At 38.9% G+C, this 17,770-nt stretch overlaps 1 protein-coding gene across 4 annotated transcripts in view; it reads left to right on the top strand.

The window, feature by feature from the left end:
• Chn1 (chimerin 1) overlaps window positions 1-17,770 on the top strand; it is a 156,153-nt gene that overhangs the window by 36,132 nt on the left and 102,251 nt on the right. For 2 of the 4 annotated variants that reach the window (XM_021182689.2, XM_029474318.1), the window contains exons 2-3: window positions 11,610-11,648; window positions 16,460-16,515. In XM_021182689.2, coding sequence (XP_021038348.1) covers window positions 11,610-11,648; window positions 16,460-16,515 — 95 coding nt within the window. Of the gene's footprint in view, window positions 1-11,101; window positions 11,156-11,606; window positions 11,649-16,459; window positions 16,516-17,770 lie in introns of those variants that run through there. The other 2 variants (XM_029474319.1, XM_029474320.1) reach the window with 2 other exon arrangements.

The raw sequence follows: 17,770 nt of genomic DNA, 5'->3' as shown, positions 1-17,770 counted from the left end.
AGCAGTCTCAGGTCCCGCGTGATTGGACTGGAGCAGAAGCTGTGTTCCACTCACCAGCAGTCTCAAAATCCTGTGGCAGGGGTCGTGGGTAGCTGGCGGGTGTCAGCCGACCCTGTGCTCTAGCTACCCCGGTGCTGGTCCGGCCGTATGAGGCCTGTGGCCCTCGGTCACTTCTTACTTTCTGGTTTTCTGTCATTACTCTAGGATATGGGCTCACTTTTGAAGATTTGAAGCTAGGAATCTCAGATGTGAGAGAATACGCAGTTCATTTTTCAGGTGTGGATTACTTCACTCAGTATGATTTTTTTTTTTCTGGACCCACCCTTCCTTTTACTTGAAAAATTCATTTTTTTAACAGCTGATTAGTATTTCATAGTATATACGTACCACTCTTTCACTTTTTAAATTATGTATGTGAGTACGTCTACATATATGTATGTGTACCATAAGTATGCCTCCTGCCAGCAGAAGACAGAAAGGAGGATGTTGGATTCCCTGGGACTGAAGTTACAGAGAGTTGTGAGCTGCCATGTGGATCCTGGGAGTTAAACCCTAGTTCTTTGGGGAAACAGCCAATGCTCCCCCCTCACCACCAATCCCCCTTCATGCCCAGACAGGGTTTCTTGGTGGAGCCCTGGTTGTCCTGGAACTTGCTCTGTAGACCAGGCTGGTCTTGAACTTCGAGATCTACCTGCCCCTTCCTCCTAAGTGCTGGGACCCCATCACCTCCTGGCTAAGTACTGAGCCAACTTTCCAGCCCTTTGTACCACACTCCACTAGCCATCCAGTTGAAGGACAGTTAGGTTGTTTCCACTTCCAAGCTAGTGGGAATATGGCTGAACAAATGGAGTAGATGCTGACTCCTTGGGGCATATGCCAAGGAGTGGTATAGCTGAGTCATGTGGCCGAATTATTTTTTAGGTCCTTGAGAATTCTCCAGGCTGATTTCTATAGTGGCTGTTGCATTTGCAATGCTTCCAACAGTGAATGAAGCTTCCCCTTTCCCCTCATCTCCTCCAGCATTTGTTGCTCCTTGTTTTGTTGATCTTTGCCATTCTGACAGGGTAAGATGAATCTTAAAGTTATTTCATTTACATTTCCGTAATGTCTAGAAACAGTGAACATTTTTGAGGCATTTCTTAGTTGTTGTTTGTTTGTTTGTTTTACTTCTTTTGAGAACTCTCTGTTCAAGTCCCAGGTGAGTGGACAGATCATGTGCTTAGCTTGTTCCCTTGGCTTTGAATTTCCTTGTCTGTTCTGGGTTTCCATCTCCTGTTAGATGTATAGGTAGCAGAGATTCTCTCTCGTGTGTGGGTTTCCTCTCTACACAGTTGATTGCTTCTTTTGTTGTTTAGAACTTTTTATTTGTTTTATTTTTGTTTGTTTGTTTTGTTTTGTTTTTTTGAGATAGGGTTTCTCTGTGGAGCCTTGGATATTCTAGAACTAGCTCTCTCTCAAGACCAGGCTGGCCTCCAACTCACAGAGATCCACCTGTCTCTGCCTCCTGAGTGCTAGGATCAAAGGCATGTGCCACCATAACCTGCTTTGTTTAGAAGATTTTTAGTGGGATTTATGAAATGCTACTTGTCAATTGTTGGCTTAATTGGTTTGACTACTTCTGAGAATGAATTAACTGACCGGATTTGGCCATGACTTTGCAGGCTGAATTTTAATTATTTTAGTTGAAATGTCTTTTTTCCACAATTTGAATCAGTTTCTAGGAAAAATGTACAGCTAAGATGTTCAGCATCTAGAAATTTAGCAAAGCTCAAATTTAAATGCTTTCTTGCTAGTTTTAAATTGTATAGACTATTGAAACCCTTTTATTTCTGTGAACTGATTTCCAGGAAACTGCTTGTAAAGGTTTATTTTCCTGTGACTCTCTCAAGCACTGACAGTAACTCATTTGATATTTATTGTCCGAATGTTCTTGCTCTAAATGCTTACTTTATTACAACAGAGTTTTGTGGTGTGTCATTATTTTTGCCAGATACTGTATAGAACAAAGGAGTGACAGTGGGCGGGGCTCATCATCAGTGCCTTGTCATTTTAGATTAAAACAATTCAGGGAAGAAATGCTTTGTTTTTGTTTGTTTTTTTTTTGTTTTTGTTTTTTGTTTTCTTTGTTGTTTTGTCAGTAAATGTTTTTCTTGGATAGACTTACTTTAAAACTGAGATTGGGTCTTCTGTATTCCAGGCCAGTCTTGAGTAATCTGTGTATCTGAGATAGGCCTTGAACTTCTGACCCTCCTGGATATGCCTTCTGAGTGCTGGCTTATGGATTATATGGTGCTGGGGTGGAACCCAGGCCCTGTGCACACCAGATTCTACCATCAGAGCTACATCTCCAACTGTAAATATTATTACAGAAGTCAAAATTAATTTTTTTAAGTAATTGATTTTTTTCTCTCTCTCTCTTTTTTTTTAAAAAAGATTTATTTATTATATGTAAGTACACTGTAGCTGTCTTCAGACACTCCAGAAGAGGGAGTCAGATCTCATTACGGATGGTTATGAGCCACCATGTGGTTGCTGGGATTTGAACTCTGGACCTTTGGAAGAGCAGTCGGGTGCTCTTACCCACTGAGCCATCTCACCAGCCCCCCAAAATTAATTATTTTAAAATCAGAGGCAATCTGAATAAATATGTTTAAAGTGTTCATGAATCATTAGTGTAAACTTTATTTAAAATTGAATGTTGTCTTTTAAAGAATATCCATTGTATGGATTAAAAGTTGTTTGTTTGACTTGAACCTTTTAAAAGGACCAATGTAAATTTGGCATTCCAATCTGTTCTGGAGGGGACCACTTAGCCTTTCAAATGCAAAGTTTAGGAAGTTTAGCCTCTTAAACCAAAGAATAAAACAGCATGTACTGTTATACAGAGCAAGATTTGATAAAAGAATTAGATAGTTGAAGCAAATTTTCTTCCAAATTCAGCCATCTTATAACATCTATCAGTGTTGTTAAAAGATATATTAATTACAATATGCTAGATACAAACAGAGTCTAACTGGAAAAAATATAAAGATTCAGTCATGTACTGTTTCAATCTCAAAGAATCAGGACATTAGGGTGTTTATAAATAGATTGAGTCCTGCCAACCACTAAATGAACAATATCTCCTCAGATGCCCTAATTAAGTTACCATTACAAAATATCAGAAGAATTATCCAAGCTGTTTTACTGTGGATTTTTAGAATTTCTGCCTATAGGCACAGGTAATATCTTGAAATATTTTACTATTTAAGGGGAAATGGGTATCCTAAAATATTTGAATGTACAGAAAGAGACAACATGGGAGATTGTGTGCAGCGAAAACCCTAAGTAACCCTGAGTCCTGTAAGAGTTTTTGCGTTTAGGTTTTAAGAATCCATGTGACTTCTTTTAGCTCACAGTTGTAGGAGCTAGTCACAATCAAGGAAAATTCAAGAATCTTTGTTCTTTTCTGTAACAAAAGCTTGACATATACAGTCTTATAGCAGGAAGTAGAAGATTGCAGAAGAAAGGCAGCTCTTACTGTGTGTGAATGCATCACAGAGCTGAGTGCTCTTCCGAACCTCACAGTGGGAGCCTTTGCCAAGCCCCCTGTGGGCTTTGTTAAAGGCTGGTTTGCCTGATCAGTTTTCATGTTTTCCTGATTATTTTCATGTTTTCCTGATTTAACAAATAGTTAAATCTGTGCAGTTTTGTTTAAAAAATTAAAATAATTTATTTTATCCCCTCATGGTTAATGATGTCGAGTGTTTTATAGTGGCCATTTATATGTCTTCTGAGAAATACCTATTTAGGACTATCACTTATTTTCAGAATTGTGTCATGTGGATTTATGCTGATGAGTTCTTGGAGTTCCCTACATATTCTAAATATGTTGACTTTGCCTTGTTTTGGGATACAGAATCCAACCATATGGTCTAGGCTAGCCCTGACATCAAAATCCTCTTGCCTTAGCTGCCCAGAGTGTTTCGATCATAGACATGAGCCATCATGCTTAGCTTCTGCATGTTACTTCTTTGCCAGGCATATAGTTTATAAGTTTCTTCTGTTCTGTAGACTGTCTCTGATTTCCCTCGTGCTTGTCACCTGCACCATGCCAGGGCTATGTTTAAAGCTGTTCATGAGTCATATGTTGTATGGTTCTTGTTCCCAGTTGTGCTCTAATGACGAGAGTCTCACGCATTTGTGCTCTTTGTCTGGGCAGATATTCTGATGCAATCAGAAAGATGACAGAGCTTTTAAGACACCCATGGAGATCAGAATCTACTGCTTATTGGTTCTTGATAACTCTATTTCAATTAGCTACTGCTCTGTGCTAAAGGAACACAGGGTTTTCAATCCTCTCTGTTCCCATTAGTTTATTCATATGTGTCTTATCAGGTGGAAGGTCTCTTACCTCACTTTACCCTGTACTCTCAATACATTAAAGAAATGGTGATTTAGGATCATCATTTTCAGAGTGCAACCCAGGGGCCCGGAATTCTCAGAGTTAAAACTATTTTGCATAGTGATTGTAAGACATCTAGCCTTACTCATACAGTTGAATCTTCTAGCAGCTGCATCACTGCATGCTGCAGTGTAAACCATTGGCATAGATAGGATGTCTAGATGTCTGATAACCAGGATCAACACTAAAATGATTTGCTAAGTGTGAAACCAATTTGTTTTCTTCTTGGGCTTTTTCTTCTTTAAGTTAGACTTTGACAATTTCTTTCCTGTATGTAGTGCACTGATTCCATAGTCTATGTATTTTTCCACCATTCACTCTCCTCAATTCCTCCTCCTCTTCCTGCAAGACTTCACTCTCATTAATCCCTCCTCTTCTCCCTGCAAGACTTCCTCCCATGTTTCCCAGCTTTTGTTTTTGTGTGGTGACTCACTGAATTCAGGGCCTTAAGCATGAGTATGGGTATGACTGTGTCCACTGGACCATGGGGACTCACCAGTGGCCACATCCCTGAAGACAAGGACTCTCCACTTCCATTCTCCAACATCAGCAAATCATTCTCCAAGAATGATCAGTTCTTTTTGGAAAATAATGTTTTCATAAAAATATGTAATAATCTTATTATCTATCATTATCATGTATAATGATGGGCACATCTTAGCATAGCACATGGTGGCAGGCAGAGGACAACTTCCCCCAACCTTTGACACAGGGATTCTTTGTGTAGAGCTGACTGTCCTAGAATTTGCTCTGTAGACCAGGGTGGCTTTGAACTCAGAAATCCACCTGCCTCTGCCTCCAAGTGCTGGGATTAAAGGTGTGCGCCACCACCTCTAGCTAGAAGACAACATCTAGGATTGTGTTCTCTGCTTCCACTGTGAGCTGCAGGGATTGAACTCACGGCCTTGTCAGGCTTGCTTGACCAGGGCTTTCCTTGCGGAGTCTGGATTTATTATTTTTAAACGAACTGAAAAATACTATCAGAATTTCTGTTTCAATTTTTTTATATGATGAATACCATTACTCATAGTTGGAGTCCCCTAACTCAAAAGGCTGATATCCAGAATCCAACCGTGTTTGAGTGCTGACTGGATGCCAGACATGAAATTTGCATACCTGATCTCTTGTGACAGGCTGTAGTCAAAGCAGATGCTGTAAACATATAAAATTACCTTTAGTTTGTGTGTAAGGTATATATGAAACACCGTGACATTTGTGTGTGTCAGTGTTCCATGTGTGACAGGATCTGAAATCTGAAGCACTGAATATCCCAAGCATTTTGGATAATGGATACTCAACTTAAATCAACAGATACTAATAACTTTTTAGAATCCAGATTCTGAAGCCAGTAAGATTGACAAGCACTGGTTTATAAGGCTTAAACTATTTTAGGAAACAGACTAACAAAAAGATGGAGTCTTACGTAGTAAAGCTATTTCCCAATTGTAGTTATTTAGCTTAATTTCTGGCTGTTTGGCGGTTTTGTCAAGTTCAGTCAGTCTTGGTCTGTCTGTGACCCCACTTTTTCCACCTCCAGACCTAGGGATGGAATCCAGAGCTTCATGGGTGCTGGGCAAGTGCCTGTCCAGAAGGGCTCCCTTTGCTTTTGGTTATGCAGTGTATCAAGCCTGGTGACACTGAGCCTATACACTATCTTGCCCTTGTTTGTTTGTTTGCTATTATTTGCCAGAATTGAAGTCTAACTATGCCCTGTTGGTTGATAGCTACTGTATGACTCTGATAGGATAGGCTGCTGTCAGACCATGACCAGGGCCACAGCAACGATGGCGGAATTCCATAACAATGTAATGTGGAGGCAGGCTGAGGCCAGAGATACTTGTAGCATCCGCCTTAGGCTGTGTCAGGTCTGTCCCACCTAATAAGCATGGAAGTCTTTGCTGGAGCTCTCAATTACCATTTTCAATTAATATTTCTTTTTAACTTAAAATGTTTTATTATTAATTAAATTTATTTTTTAAGTTAAAATATAATTACATAAATTAATCCTTCTTAAAGACCAGTTTTCTTCATGAGTATATGCCTCTTATTCCTGGGACTTGATACAGGGCCTTTGTGTGACATACTTTTTAATTTTGAATTTCAGAAATCATTTTTTTTTTGAGACAGGGTCTTTCTGTGTAAGCTTGGCTATCCTGGACCTTGCTCTGTAGACCATGCTGGCCTGGAACTCACAGAGATCCTTCTGCAAGTGCAGGGATCAAAGGTGTGCACCACCACTGCCCAGCCAGAAATCGATTGAGGTGTTATCTTTTTCTTCCTATAAGAATTTAGGGTCCCCCCAAAATGCTGTCCCTGACTTTAGCAATAATTCTGTAAATGAAGAGGTTGTATAGCAGGTAAGAGGGGCTCAACTCTCCCTGAGGCACTGGTAAACATTGTGAGCTCAGTCAGGATGGAAAGTGTGGACTCCCCCTTAGCAAGAAGGCAGTGACTGATGTAGTTTAGGACTTCTGGCTGGTTGGTATGAAAGGGTGGTGGAAGTGGAAGCTTATTGTGACTAGCATAAATCCATCCTCCATTTATATCCCACTAGGCCTTCTATCTCTATTGAGATTACATTTTGAATCAGCTTCAATCAAACCTCCAGACCTGCTTATTGGTACTCAAACAGGGGGCCAATGAAAGAAGTCCCGAGTGGTCTTTTCTTGCTTGCTTGTGATCCTTGTTGGTAAGGCAGGCTTAGGTGCTAACAGCAAAAGGAGGGGAGGGGGATGATTGCAGCAGTGCTGACAGCTGTAGCAGCAGCTGTTGCAGCAGGAGCTTGACTGAAGAATTCCAGAGAGCAGAAACTGTAGGGAGCTAAGGCAGCTGAGAGGAGGGTCACTGAAGAAGATGGGGGTTGTGAAGAGATAAGGATGAGAAGCTATGGACAGTGTAGGCATAGTGCTCCCAGATGACTGGCTTTCATGGTCCCTTAATTCGGGAATGACCCACCAGCATCCATTGAATTAACTTGCACAGGTGCCATCATGATTTGCTCCATGGAAAGGATACAAATTGGATCAGCTCAGACAGAGGAAATACTTGAAGCAGGGGCAGAACAAATACTGTAGTGGAGCTTCTGCTGTCTCCTGTCCTGAGTGAGGACATACTCTTCCTTCATTTTTGTATGGCAGTTTATAGGGAGTGCTTCCAGCCAGAAGAGAAGCTCTTCCTATCTAGTTACTCAGAAACTTTTATGGGACTTTGCTACATAAACGTCACCTTTTGGTTGGTCAACTGGTATCATCCAAAAGCTGCATCCTCAATTTCATTGCTATTCTCTGAGCATCCCAGGGCAAACCCAGATTATTTCCTGGGAGCGAAAGGGAAAAGTCATATTTCTCAGTGATGCTGGCAATAATTCTGTAAATTGAGGAGGCTATAAAAAGGGTTAGAAGGACCCAACGCTCCTAGGCACGGGGACAGAGGCTAAGTAAGCTCTCGTAAGCACTGTGAACTTGAGAGGACTTTGCTTGCTTGTAGCCAGGATGGGAAGTGGGGGACACCTCCTCAGTAATTTGGCAAGAAGTCATTTGTGAAGTATAGAACTGGTTGGTGTTATGTCAGTCCTGTGGCTGGTAGAACTGGAAACTACGCTGTGATGGTCATAAATCCAGCCCTTTATTTGCATGCTGCATGCCTTCCTAGCTCCATATCGAGGCTATTGAGTTCCCTTTTTGAGGCAGCCACATAAAGGACTCAGTCTGGTTTTGTGCCCACTCTCTTTTCTGTCCCATGTGGCATCTTGCACATAGCAGATCACTTTTATGGTTCATAGTTCAGAATACAACAAGGAGGCTTAGCTGTTGACTGTGGTGGCCAGTGTTGTGTCAACTTGACACGGGCTAGTGCCATCTGAAAGGAGGGAACCTCAGTTGAGAATATGCCTCCATAAGATCAGGCTGTAGACAGTCAGGCAGGTTACATTTTAAATTAGTGATTGATGTGAGAAGGCCCAGCCAAGATGGTGGTGCCACCCTGGACTGGTGGGTCTGGTTTCTATAGGAAAGTAGCTGAGCAAGCAACTAGGAGCAAGTTACTAGGCGACACTACTGCATAGCTTCTGCATCAGCTCCTTCTTCTGATTCCTTCCCAGTTTGAGCTCCTATCTTGGTTTCCCTAAATAGACTGTGATTCAGAATATGTAAGCCAAATAAAATAAACCCTTTCTTCTCGAAGTTGCTTTTGGCTGTGGTGTTTCTTCAGAGTAATAGCAACCCTAAGACATGTACTATGAGCATTAGTGAGTTTATACTCTGATGTGACTACACATCATATCCCTAAAGATTGAATGACAAAATAGCAATGTTTATGTATTGTTAATGAATAGATAGAAGTGGGATTTTCTTAGTATTGAAAAATGCAAATGAATTATGATTTTGTCTCATTCAAGCAAAGTTAATGTAGTTACTCCCCCCAGCGTATGTTCATATCGTCAGGTTCATAGGAAACTCCAGTTCCCTAAATCCCCAAAGTCAGAAATAATCTCAACCTGGACTATAGGAAGATTTCTAGTGGTTAGAAGAAAGCCATCATTCCTCAGGAACTTGTGAAACTGGTTCCTATATATCAAAAGGAGTCACTTCCCTTACCTCCCTTACCTCCCTTACCTCTGGCAGACGGGACACAAGGTTACCTGTGAGCCTATCAGAGCCCATGCTGGCCTCCAGTCTCCTCATTGTCTCAAGTGCCTGTTACACATCTCAAAGTCCATGCTGGCCTCCTAGCCCCTCTCACCTCCTCCCCTGAACTCCCCCCAGCTCACAGGCTCCCCTCCCCACAGCTGGCTTACTCTTCTTGATAAAGCCCCCACCCCTAACTCCTGCTTTTCCCACTGTTCTCTGTTCCCTGCTAGTCTTCTTTCTCTTGCAGAAAACCTTGTCCATGTTCAATCTACTTTTTTCTTTGCTCTGAATTCTTCTAGATGTCTTTGGCTATTATTCTCTCTCACGTCTGCAGTAAAAACCTTCCCTTAACTATACCACTATATGTCATCAGTTTATACACTATGTATGTTTATATATATCACATTAAGATTTTGTTTCAGCCCAAAATTTTTTAATCATTTTTAAATTTTATTTTTATATTTTGAGACAGGGTAGTACTCTGTATTCTTGGCTAGCTGTGCTGCCAAGGCTGGCCTAGAACTCTTAAGGAGATTTGCCTGCTTCTGACTCATGAGTGCTAGGATTAGAGGTATATGCTAGCACACCTAGCCTTAATTATCATTTTAAATAATATTTATTTATTTATGTAAGTGCTCTATTTGCATTTATACCTGCATTACAGAATAGGGTATCAGATCCCATTATAGTTGGTTGCTAGCTACCATGTGGAATTGAACTCAGGACCTCTAGAAGTGCAGTTAGTGCCTTTAACCACTGAGTTGTCTCTCCAACCCCATTAAGTTTTCAAGTTCACCTAAACTGGATGGTTTCCTAAGTAATTGCTTATTACTTATAGTCAGTCTTCATAATTCACAGGATGTTATTTATAAATTTTCCTCCTTACTAATATTTACTTATAACCCTGAAACAATTCCGTAACATTTTCTAGGTCATTTGTGAGTGTTATTAGAGCAGTGAACATTTGAGCCTTGTTGACCTGCCTCTGCCCAGCTGTGGCTACACAGTCCTTGCCTCCTCATTCAGCTTTCCCTTTCTTTATAAAGCATTCTTTTGTGGTCTGTTTTGTGGCATTTCTGTTAGTGATGTTTCTGGCTAAAATGCCTGTGTCTCCTATCGTGGTGCTGCAGTGCTACATGGTGGTCCTGCATGTGAGAAGACTGTGAGATGGCTCAGAGTGAAAGTACATGTGTCAGATACTCGACTTAGAGCACACATGTTGAGGACTGGATTCAGGGTTAACCAGTCAACAGTTCTATTAAGGACTTCCTAAGAGAAACATATAACACAGAGCTATGCTTTGATTGCTTAATGAAAATGTTGTGTCCAAACATCCAGAAACTGATCTCTGTGCTTCTCCTAAGAGCTGTGGCTCAGTATTTCTTCTAAATTCAATGGCAGGCATATTTTAATACTTCTCTAGGTGGCTAAGCAGTTTCTATATGATTCAATATTTTCCATTTTATGCCTTAAGTCCAGTGTTGGTAGTTTTGCTGTGTCCCTTTGACACAGTGTTGTGTGGTTTATAGCATCACAACATAAACCAAGTGTGATGTTGCATTTTAAAGGTTGGAATTGAGGAAGGAATGTTTAATTCTATGATCATTTTACTTCAGCGCCAGGTTTAACCTCAATAAACTTTCCAGGATTTTTCTTGCTTTGTTGGGGACAAGCTTTCCTAATGGGTTCTTTTTAGATACTAGCAGAGCCAGGTGAGGTAAACGGCCGCATCTTTCCATGTTAGAGATACTCTGTGGCTCCATAGGCTTGCAGAGGCTTTGGCTGGCAAATGACTCCTTAGCTCTCCCTGGTCTGTGAGATTTTAGAGCACACTTGGTCGTTTGCCTATCTCTTGTTACTTTATCCCATTCCCTTCATGTGCCTGATTTCCATCTCCTTCACTGCCTCCTTAAACTCAAGGGAGTGAAGGAAATGGACTTGAAGAGCAGATGTTCACATCCTGTTCTTTGTTGGCCCCTGGGGACATTCTCTTCCATGGGAGCATTTCTCATTTCCTGGTTTTGATTGTCCGGGACGTTTGAGGACTAGGATCTGCTCGTTGTACTCTCCTCTCTTCTTGTTGGTAATTAACTAGTTGTACAAGAATTCCGAAAAAGCAATGGGGAAAAACAAAGGAATATCTGTGAAGGTTAACGTTATGTAGTAAATTGGACTAGAGAGGAAAAATTCCAATGATTTGAGGAATTTTTTTGGTGAAATGAGCATTAAGCCTAAATCAACAGGAGCTTTACTGACTATTACTTGATAGCTATAAGAAATGATTATGGAAAGTAAAAATTTACTGTGATTTTTTTTTTTTATGCTGTGTAACTGAATAGATACCATAATGTTTTGGAATATCTTTTTAAAAGTATTTTTAAGAAAATAAGGATCAGGCTAAAAACAATCTTTGAATGCATCTTTAGAGCCTAGCACAAGGATAGAGCACAGTTTATGTACTGAGTGATTTAGTGGGTGAAGCATCTTATTTAAATATAACTATTCAGTAACACTAATTTGATAATTTATTCTTTCAGATACAGATGAATATAGACCTCCTGTTTGGAAATCTTACTGTAAGTATATATATAAATTTAACTATGTGGATTATAGTGTTTTTGTAAGTAATGTAATTATTCACAGCAAAGTTTGGGATTACCATAAAAGGAATACTTACGGTAAAATGTGTTTCTACGGAGCTCTGTGTGGCTTAATGTCTGTAGTGCAGCTCATCTGTCTCAGTGTTCAGAATTCCATGCCGTGGAACTTGAGAACTTGTTGGGACAGCTGATAAGGCTAATGCATGGAGAGACTAAGGCTTCGAGCAGTTTAATTATTCTCACCGTGACTGTGTGACAGAAGGAATATCTAAGTGATAAGTGAGGGAGTCTATGTTAGCAGGAAATCAGTAAAAGGAGGTAAAGGAAGAATGATCTTAAAATTGCTTCCTCATATATAAAGGGGAGGGGTTTGTGTGACAATTCTGTTGTCAGTTTTTAATTAACAGTGCATTTAGAATCTTTCTTTATAGCTTAAATCTAGTTACTAAAAAACTTCTAAAACATTTAGTCAAGATTTGTACTTTATTTTTCTGTATTACATATATTAAACTTAAGTGGGTGATTTAATGTCAACTGTTTCTGTGTATGAAGGATTTTGGTGGGGACTGTAGAATATACTCCTTTCACAGTGTGATTCTGTCAGAAACTAATCTTTTACTGTAATTCTTTAGAAATATTTTAAGTTACATTTCATTCACTTACCTTGGTGTGTGTGCATGTATGCATGTGTGACTGTGTGTGCACACATATGTGTGTCATGGCATCCATAGAGAGGTCAGAGGACAGTTTGTGGGAGTTGGTTCTTTCCTCTGGTGTGGGTTCTCAGGCTGCTGGGCTCGGCCTCCCCTGAGCCATCCCACTGGCTCTTAACTGTGAGTCTTTGAGACAGTTACTTTACTCTATGTGTTTAGGTTCAGTAGCTTATAAAAGTGCAGGAACATAAAAATCTTAAAAATATAAACTAATAGGGAAACAGAATTGTCTTTAATACCCTTCTTAAACAAATATAAACCAAAAGTCCTACATGTAATAACTGGCGAGTGTGGTGTAGGGACTGAGAAAGTAGTGGAAGGAGTGGACGTGCAGTGGATGTACGGTTTGTAGAGAGCAGCCCAGAACAGCTGTTTGTTGTTGTCATGGCCACTGTGGATCTAATGGTGTCACAGCTGAGGTTTAATTTTTTGGGTTTTTGTTTTTAAGAGAGAAACAAGAATTTCCTTTCGATGTTGTCATTGAAACAAATTCAAAATTTAAAGCAAACAAACCACATACTAATTTGTGATCTCAGAATTTGATGGTTATTGTTGCTAGGGTCTGAGAATATCATGGATAACCATATAAGCATTGACACTTCTAGCAGGACTGAGAATATATTACTTTCTATAATTGTGTTTCCTGTCATCTTGAATTTAGCTAATAACTTTCCACAAGTAGTTAATGCCTGCCAATTTAAATTTAGCTAGCTTTTAATTCAAAGAAGTTCTATATTAAGGGAGAAATGCCAGAATCAGTTAGACCTTTTTATTGTGTGTGATTTTAAAATATTTATTTATTTTGGAAGAAAGCTAGCATATGGCCTTGCTATGTAGGTGTGGCTGACTTGATATCATGTAGCTCAGACTAGAACTTGAACTCATGGTAATGCTTCTGCCTCAGTCTTACAGATTTTGAGTTTATAGACTTGTGTCACCACATCTGGCTATTGCCTGTGATTATTAAATAAAACTTTTCACAGATGTACTGAGTCTAAATTTGCTGTTTTTGCTATAAATGTCTAAATACACATACACACACACACATATACATATATTATATATATATATATATATATACACACACACACATATATATACATATATGTATATATGTATATATATATACACTTTGCATATTACTTAGAGGGTATTTTATCGAAAAACTTCTCTTAAAGTAATAGAACCATGCCTTTTTGGGCAGTTAGAAGTACTAAAAGATAGCTGTCTCTTGTGAGACGATGCCGGGGCCTAGCAAACACAGAAATGGATGTTCACAGTCAGCTATTGGATGGATCACAGGGCCCCCAATGGAGGAGCTGGAGAAAGTACCCAAGGAGCTAAAGGGGTCTGCAACCCTATAGGTGGAACAACAGTATGAACTAACCAGTACCCCCAGAGCTCATGTCTCTAGCTGCATATGTATCAGAAGATTGCCTAGTCGACCATCAGTAGGAAGAGAGGCCCATTGGTTGTGCAAACTTTATATGCCCCAGTACAGGGGAACACCAGGGACAAGAAGTGGGAGTGGGGGGGAGGGGGGTGGGGGGAAGGGTATGGGAGACTTTTGGGATAGCACTGGAAATGTAAATGAAGAAAATACCTAATTTAAAAAAAAAGAAAATAAAGAGAAACTCATTTTCTTAAAAAAAAAAAGAAGTACTAAAAGAAAATGAAAATTACAATATGATTTAATGTTAGGAAAAGCATAGGATAAAAGCTTGGTGGGCTCTGCTGTGTGCTGTTGTTACCCTTCATTCTTACTGGCTCACTTTTCTGTTTGCTACTGGATAGGCAGAAGCCTACTAATTATAACCACAAACTCTACTCTTGGAGTCACATTTACTTAGGTTCTAATGATAATTTGTTTTTAAATCTTTTTGACAATGGCCTGTCATAATTGGAGTTTTATAGGTGACAGTATTTTCTAGAGCATTTTGTTGACAAAGAAGACAGCACATCTTTTAGGAATTACAGACAAACGCAGACATGTAAAGTGCATACCTTCTCGCTATGTTTTCCAGGAAGGAGCATGGTGGAGGACGGTCTCACGTTGCGTTTGGCTCCTTAGGGAAGGGAGCAAGGCTTTCTGAGTGATGCACACATCCTTACTGTCTGAGTGATGCACATATCTCAGTCAGGCCCAGGCTTGATGTCAGTGCTCTTTCTCCCTTCTGCATCTCAGAATTAATTCTCAGATTATTATGTCATATCATCTCTTTAATCTAGATTCACAGAAATACTTTTGATGAACTAACTCAGTGAAATAAGATATTTAGAACTTTTTAAATATACCAGCTCAGGAATATTTGTAGTCATGAGGAAAAAAATCCAAGGAAAACATTTGAATCAGAACTTCAGACATTTGTTTTTAATATTAATGAGTAAAATTATAGATTCTCAGTTGTTTTTTTAAATATTTTTGTTTCTTTTATTTTTAGAATAATTACATCATTCTCCTTTCCCTTTACTCCCCAAATCCTCTTGTATACCCTCCTTGCTTCCTTTCAAATTCATAACCCATTTTTTTCACTAATAGTTGTTACATAACACATATGTATGTAACATTTATACATTTGTATTACTAAGTATATAAATGAGCCCTACTGAGTTTGTATCATGTCACTTGTGTGGATGTTTCAGGGCTGACCACTTGGGATTGATAGCCATTTGGTGGGCTCTTCCCTGGGGAACGCTATTTCCTGCCTGTTCTCATCATACCTTAGTGCTTATACTCAGTTCCCTGTGCATCATAGCATTATTCAAGTACTGTGTCCTAGTGATGACCTCACAGTGATATTACTGACTAGAGGGAATTGCACATATTAATAACCCTTATAAACATAATATTCTTTATGATACATTTACTGTCAACCAAGGATTATTGTAAATGTTACTAGTATATGTAGTAGTAGAACTGATGTGTCCTATATGTATTCTAATTATATATGTGCATATATTGTCTAATTATTTATATTCATATATGTTCCCATGACATATGTGAATTACAATGGCCAGAGATGAGTCCTATAAAATGGTACCTCATTCAAATGCATTGTCTGCAGTGTCAGATTTCTGGGTAGTTTGATGATGTTGACAAACTATGTAAGTATTTAACTCCATTTTCAATTTAAGTTCATTTACCTATGACTGGACATTTAGAATTAGAAAAAAACAATCTGAAGGACAAATGTTTTACATGCTGCTTATGATAAATACTAATCTTATTTATCCTCATTTTAAATTTAAAACCTGATGTAAGGCTGGAAAAAGTCATGTTATCAGTTCAAATATTGTTGATCAATTTTTAGATACCATAAACATTATCTTCCTTTGGTAAGGTGTTTCAGTATTGAATTCTCTTTTTTCCTGAGTTTGCCCAAACAGAGTAAGTTCTAGTAACTCAGTCTCTGAAGTTTTGTTTTTAAGGGAGATTATATTTGAAAATAGATATTTGCAGTATAAATAAGGGAGAAAAACAGTGTATGCTAACTCTGCCTTATAACTCCTGATTTCAGTTCCATGTTTGATAATAATGGACTTTAAGAAATGCTTATATTAGGAAAAACAAAGAATGGATTCTAGAGAGGAGTATAAAAAATTACAGCCCCAATTTGTTCTAGAACAGTGGTTGCCAACCTTTCTAATGGTGCGGCCTTTAATACAGTGCCTCATGTTGTGGTGACCCCAACCATAAAATTATTTTTGTTCCTATTTCATAACTGTCATTTTGCTACTGTTAGGAGTAGTAATGTAAATATCTCTGTTTCCTGATGGTTTTAGGCAATCCTGGTGAAAAGGTTGTTTAATCACCAAATGGGTTATGACCAACAAGTTGAGAAACACCGTTCTAGAAGATATTTGTGTGAATTATGACATTTCTGCTTTTGTTCTCCTAAAATTGGGTAACTTTACTTTGGTTGACAGTCTTTGCTTTGTTCATCACAAATTTTTATTTAGCAGGAAATAGGACTGCAACAGTTTTCTTATGAGTAAAAAAGTAAGCAGTTTCTCGTAATATGTTTCTAAATTCTGTGAAGGGAAAGTGACCCTTTCATGTCTCCCTTCTTGTAGTATACCAGCTGCAGCAGGAAGCCCCTCACCCTCGAAGGGTCACCTGCACTTGTGAGGTGAGTATGATGGAGTGCTTACAACAGAAGCCCTTTGATTCTTCTCTCCCAAGAGCTGATGTCCTTGGAGGCTTGTTTGTGGATGTAAACATTTTCTCCGGGTCACAGCATAATGTTGTAATGAATTGTAGTTTCATTAGATAGATGTATGCTGTTTAGAACATTATATATAACATATTTGTATAGTTTTAAATTATATCATTTTCTTTAACTAACTATAGATTATTTTTACACTTTAAAATGTTGTATTGCTTTTTCGGATAATGAATTTGAAAGTATTATAGAATCATTAAATTATTTCTTCTATTAAAAGAAAGATTTAAATCATGATTTTAAAAAGGAACAAAAATTGAGTCAAGGCATATGGCCTTTAGTCCCATCACACAGGAGGGAGAGGCAGGCAGATCTCTGAGTTTCAGGGTTTTACACACACACACACACACACACAGAACATAGAAATGGGTGGATATGAACAAGTAACATGGATAATTACGAAGGAAAGTTATTTTGTATAACACATAAAAAGATGCAATAAAACTCCATAAAAATACCCAAATGAGAGCTCACAAATAATGAAGTCTATTTTGTGTTGGCCAACAACTCTTGAGCATGGTACCTGCCTTTGAGTATGGTTGATACACTGAGTGGCTCTCCATTGGAGAGAACTAATTTCCATTTGCCAGCTGTATTAATTGCAATAGCTTCTTGGTTGTGTCTACTTTTCCTTCTCAGTGCTGAGATCTTGTCTGGTGTGAACTTGTGCTAGCTGTGGGTATGCTGTCATAGTCTGTGAGTTTATATGATATTAAAAACTTATATGTATATTAAAATATTTATGTCTATTAAATATGTGTATGTATATTAAAATATGTGTATGTAAAACACAGCCCTGTTGTGTTTGAGAAACACTGTTTCCCTGGAGTCATCCATACCCCTGGCTCTTAAAGAGTCTTTCTGCCTCCTCTTCTGAATAGATCTCTGCACCGTGGGCAGGTAGTTGATGACAACATCCCATTTAGGATTGAGTGCTTTGAAGTCCTGCACTCTCTGCACGTTGTCCAGTTGTGGGTCTCTCTTAATTTCCGTCTACTGCACAAAGTGTCTCTGCTGAGGGTTAAGCGATGCACTGATCTTTAGCTATAGAAATGTGCCATTAAGTGTGACTTTATTGCTAAATACCTTTAGTAGGATAATATGTGGATGTCAGCTTTTAATCTGTAGATTTGTGTGTTTATCTAAATGATCACAGAGGTTA

Source organism: Mus caroli, chromosome 2 (genome assembly GCF_900094665.2).
Source record: "Mus caroli chromosome 2, CAROLI_EIJ_v1.1, whole genome shotgun sequence".
NCBI lineage: Eukaryota > Metazoa > Chordata > Mammalia > Rodentia > Muridae > Mus > Mus caroli.
This window is presented reverse-complemented; position numbering and strand designations above follow the sequence as displayed.